Raw genomic sequence first — 5,162 nt, forward strand, 5'->3', positions numbered from 1 at the left:
ACTTGCATGTACAATTAACCACATAGGATTCTGTATAATTTTTAACCCATTTGTATGAAGAGATGGAGTTGACGCTGGTGGTGTGAGATAGACAATGCCTCTTGGTGCTAGTTTTCTAAAGAAGATTCAGGTTTGTCCTCACGCTGCCATTGTTGTTGCACCCATAATGCAAGCGCAGCTGCTGCCATAATTTTGGTCTGCAAACACCACAACTCAGTAAACGAAAACATGAGAGGTTTTTGGCAACATTGGCCCATGAAGAGGACACAAACATCACAGCTTGACCGCAGCGGCAAATAGGAATAGGGGATGCAGACACTGAAGATTTTGATGATTTTTTAGGTTTAAGAGGAATCAGTTGTGGATTAATAAAAAGGTAGAGTTAATCTAACAATAATGGGTAATTTTCTTGCTTGATGTTTTAAATTCATGTGTATTCATTACTTAGTGTCAGATGTTTCTTATGTCTTGTATAAAGATCAGTAGTTTAAGCTTATCAAGGTTTACTATAGTAGACGACGTATATTGTATTTGTAAATTTACACTGAGAATTGTAGGTCAAGTAGTATACTACATTATGTTTGCATGAATTTCGGTTAGTGGGACTTCGTTACATCATTAGACCCTCAACATGATGATAAATATATGACTTCTAACTAGAAGAAACAAAAACAAATCCTAAGATTACACGTACGTGTGCATTTACTAGTTAACAATCAAGTGGGAGATAATGGCAGGACTCTGATTTTGCAGAAAATCTAGAGATGCTTTTTTTTCGAGTTTGTTGATTAACTATGTTTTGGGAATAAATCTAGGAGTTGGTTCAGACTCATACTAAGGCAAAAGATGGACATATTGACATGTTGCACTAGAGGAACAACGACCTTGGGGGAGCAGGTGATGGTCGAAGGAAGGGCATATAGTGCCACATCTTACCAGGTTGCAGCCGCCGGCGCCGCCGCTGTCGTCGTGGAGATCGAGGTCACCTTCGCCGCTGCCGCCTAAATCGTACCAGACGAGTGTGATATCTGGGACAGAACGATCGGGGTTTTGGCTGCCTCTCATATAGATCAACACAAGGGTTTGTTGGTCATTTTGCCGTGGCCCATCTCGTCAAGGGCAAATCCTCAATATTACAGCAAATGCATGGCAAATCCTTTTATAGGGTAAACCGGGGCAAATCCTCAAAGTGTAATTAAAGGCGTGGCAAATCCTCAAATTTCCCCAAAAAAAATACAGATAACAAAAATCTAGAACAAATCACAAAAATCTGGAGCAAACCTGCAGAGACGCTGGTGGTCTCAAATTTCATTTCTTTGTTAGGCGTCTCTATTTATTTATTCATTTAAAGGGAAAGGTTGCTCCATTTGTTTTTGAACAGTTTTGTAAGTGAGTGCTAAATGAATAACCTCATGTGCATAAAAGGCTACGAAGCACCGATACGTCAAGATTAGCTGTATCAGCGTACTGTACATGGCCGATACTTCGATACGCCTGATACAGCTCCGATACAGGTATCGCTGAAGTATCCCGATTTTTGATTTAAAAAGAAAAGAAAATGAACACGATACGGTGGCGACACGCTGTGGACACGGCCGGGATACGGCAAGCACGTCGCCGGCAGCCTTGAGCCCAATATCGCCGTATCGGTGCTTCATAGATAAAAGGCACTTGGAGATGACTAGGTCAAGACAGGCCCACAGTTTGACGACAGGAGAAAAAAAAACAGGGCAGTCATGAAGTGAAAGGATCTGTACAAGACGTCACACAATTAGTTTCAGAAAGTGAACACTTCTAAGTTGATTACAATCACTTCAAGACAGAAGCCAATAACACCAACCATGCATGCCAGTGACCATACCAGTTACGCAAGTATGTTCGGATCAATCTACAGTACTCACTAGATAGACAGATAAGAGATATAATAACATGATAGCCAAACTGCAGAGGTCATAATTGAACTTAAAACAAGCTGGGCCATCTTTGGTTCTCATTGTTCCATCTTGTCTTCACTGGCTTCCCTTGGTAACAGCCTGTGCTTCTACCCCTTCGCCACCAAAAGCAACAGCAGTAACCATACAGAAAGCTGCCAACTTGACAACTCCATTGATCACGCCGTCAATCGCACGTCCGATGGATTTCAAGCGCCTGCAGGTAGAACGAGGTAGGTCAAATGAGAATATATGTACCAACTCCTGTCGTACAACATATATCAAGTTTGATCCTCTACGTACAACATAGTCTTATCTGCCTGTTCCTTCTCCAACTTATCTAACGTTGCACCCAGCTTCGCCCTCGCCAGCTTATACTGAGCGTCCACTTCAGACGGCTCCAGTTCCTTCGGGATCTTGCCAGCATGCTGGATTTATACACACTTTGCATCATCAATCATTAAGTACAAGCGCTGACTGTGGCTGGTAAATAATTAAGAAGGATAATGTCTTGTCTGTCAGTTAAGAAAGCATGGTGCACGTGTAGCTACTAGTCACAGAATCACACTTGCCCGATTTGGACAAATGATGTCACAGAATCATACTAGCTAGGATGTGCATGAAGCAGAAGAAGATGCGAAACCACAGCAACATCCATCTTTATGTGATGCAATTAATTACTACCTCCGTCCGAAACTACTTGTCGCTCAAATGAATGTATCTAGATGTATTTAAATGTTAGATACATCCATTTGAGCGACAAGTAATAACGGAGTATTTGCTAAAGGGGTGAGTAAAAAGTCATGCTCCGATCAACCAGGAAAATAAGGTTGCTTAGTGATATGATTCCAATGTAGTCCTGTTGCTAGTTCGTCAGGCGTCAGGTTAGACTAGTATGACCATGATAAGCAAGTAATTTTGCTCATTTTTTATGGTAGGTAATACAAGAGACACATGTGTGTTGCTGTTTCAATTGCACATAATTCAATTATCACAGGCTACATCGATCCTTGATGTCGTGAGAAACATAAATCATGTTGGGCTAGTGGATCAATTGGCAGTGTGTGCGTGTGTGCTTTGGAAACAAACTATTGACTAGTACGGAAATATAAGACCGTTTATATCACTAATATAGTGATCTAAACGATCTTATACTCTGTATTTCTTTACAGAGGGAGTACTAACTAGTAAGTGAAGCAAGAAGAGGAGATGGTTCAAGATATCAAAACATCAGCAACACAACATCAATCGATCTTATGCATAAAAATTCATGATCAGATCAACCGATAAGGTTGCCTAATGATATGATTAGCATGCAGTACCTCCTGTTGCTACAAGCAGCACTAGGTCAGGATGTATAGGTTCAGGTCAGGTTAAAACAAGTACTGGTATACATGATGACGCTAAGTAAGTAACTTTGCTCTTGTTTCTAGTAGTAGCCAATACAAGAGACACACGCATGCTGCTGTTTCGATTGCAAAGAATTCGATTATGGCTGGCTACATCGTGGATGACGTGAGATAGATCATGTGAAAAAATATGCAAATTTTGGTTCAGATACCTTGGTGGAGAGCTGGCGGGAGCGCATGAACCTGCTTGGCACGAGCCGGCGTCCCTCCTCCGCGACCGCCGCCTGCGTTCGCTGGAGCAGTGAGCCACCGAGGCTCCTCGCCGCGCACCGAACCGCCGCCATCGTCGCCGTCCTGCGAACAATTGGTTATGCATTAGGATAAAAAGTCCGTCACGAATCACCACCGCCGGCCGCTACCCCCACCCCCACCCCACACACAAACCATCGATTGGATTGCAGACTGGAAATTTCGGTGGGATTTGGTGAGCGTACCTTGCGGGTCTGGGCATTCCTTGCGGTTAGGGTTCGTCGTTCGCCACCACCGAGAAGAAGGGGAAATTGGGTGGGGAGAGCGGTTTTTAGCGCTGTCCGGGAGGTGCGGTGCGGTGCGCCAACTTATAATCTTTGCGAGCAGGCCCGGCCCAGTGCAGCTCTTGATCTTGGACTTTTTCGGCCCAACTGTGGAGATTTCGGTAGGTTCCTTTTTTCCGAAAATCCATCTCTGCACGCGAGCTCATCTGCATGCAGACCTGATACTGAATACTTCCCTCTAGTTAGGGTTTCGCCGAGTTCTCCCGGGGCGATCTTCGCCGCCGTCGAGCTTTTTTCCCTACCACCGATCAAACCCCGTTCTCGACGCGGCAAGGAGGGGGCGGCCTCCCAGGGTTGCCGTCTCGCCCGTGGCAAGGAAGGGGGCGGCGGAAACTAGGGTTCCCCATCAAGTTACCCGATTTGTTCTTCGAGTGAGAGTATTCATGGAGAATTCCGGAGTTAGTTCCTCCGGGACCAGTGATGTCGAGCAGTTGATGAAGGAGTTGGGATTGAAGAAGGAGGACTTGGACGACGTGGTCTTCGATGAGCAACCTGTGCCGCCGGAGGGGCCAAGATGGGTAGCCCTAGCTAGGTTTAACGCCTTCAAAACCTACAGCCAGACTTGGTTTTTCAGAAACATGAGATCGGCATGGGATATTGCGCAGGAGGCCGGGTTCAAGCCTTTGGAGGACAACTTGTATACGGTCACATTCACTTGCTTAGGTGATTGGGAGAGAGTTATGAACGACGGCCCATGGAATTTCAGGGGAGATGCGGTGATTCTGCTGCCATATGATGGGATAACGAAGCCGTCCACTATGAAACTTGAGACAATCAACATATGGATCCAAATCCATGATGTACCAGAGTTGTATGCCCATCTAGTGGCTCCTTTGGCAGCAAAAGTGGGAGAGGTTCTCTTCTCTGAACCTAACTCACATGACTTTGTCGGCAACTTCCAGCGAGTGTGGGTTAGAATCAACGTCAACAACCCTCTAAAGAATGCGGTCTCTATGATTAGGGAGGGGAAGAGACAGATATACAAAGTCAAGTACGAGAGGCTTCCCCACTGGTGTGCTGTATGTGGTATGCTTGGTCACCAGTTTAAGGAACACGGCAGTGGCGTTCACCCTCCGTCGGCCCCTGTGTTCAAGGATCTCCGAGCTAACTGGGTCATGCACAATGGAAGGGGCCCGGGAGAAGGCCGTAGCCAGCGAGGTGGCCGCAGAGGTGGCCGTGTTGGGGGGCGCTCAAGTGGCCGATGTGAGGAGGGCAGAGATGTTATGATAGAGAGACAGGTGCACGGAACAGCCCAGGATTATGACCCAAGCAAGGCGGCTAGCGACGCA

The 5,162-nt window shown here is 45.7% G+C and overlaps 1 protein-coding gene across 1 annotated transcript; it reads right to left on the minus strand.

The window, feature by feature from the left end:
• Positions 1-1,752: 1,752 nt before the first annotated feature.
• LOC119304997 lies at positions 1,753-3,864 on the minus strand. Its single transcript, XM_037581667.1, has 4 exons — positions 3,775-3,864; positions 3,493-3,634; positions 2,235-2,359; positions 1,753-2,148 (listed from the first exon to the last, which is right to left on the minus strand). The coding sequence occupies exons 1-4, from the start codon at positions 3,789-3,791 to the stop codon at positions 2,010-2,012; spliced, it is 423 nt and encodes a 140-aa protein (XP_037437564.1). The 5' UTR covers positions 3,792-3,864; the 3' UTR covers positions 1,753-2,009.
• Positions 3,865-5,162: the final 1,298 nt, after the last annotated feature.

The sequence above is a fragment of the Triticum dicoccoides genome, chromosome 1A, assembly GCF_002162155.2.
Source record: "Triticum dicoccoides isolate Atlit2015 ecotype Zavitan chromosome 1A, WEW_v2.0, whole genome shotgun sequence".
Classification (NCBI taxonomy): domain Eukaryota; kingdom Viridiplantae; phylum Streptophyta; class Magnoliopsida; order Poales; family Poaceae; genus Triticum; species Triticum dicoccoides.

What these genes read in the sequence shown, in the direction of transcription:
- LOC119304997 (XM_037581667.1), bottom strand. An exon ending in CCCGCCAGCTCTCCACCAAG is followed by an intron (nt 2,360 to 3,492) that starts GTATCTGAACCA and finishes GTATAAATCCAG; the next exon opens with CATGCTGGCAAGATCCCGAA. An exon ending in CAGGCAGATAAGACTATGTT is followed by an intron (nt 2,149 to 2,234) that starts GTACGTAGAGGA and finishes TTCTACCTGCAG; the next exon opens with GCGCTTGAAATCCATCGGAC.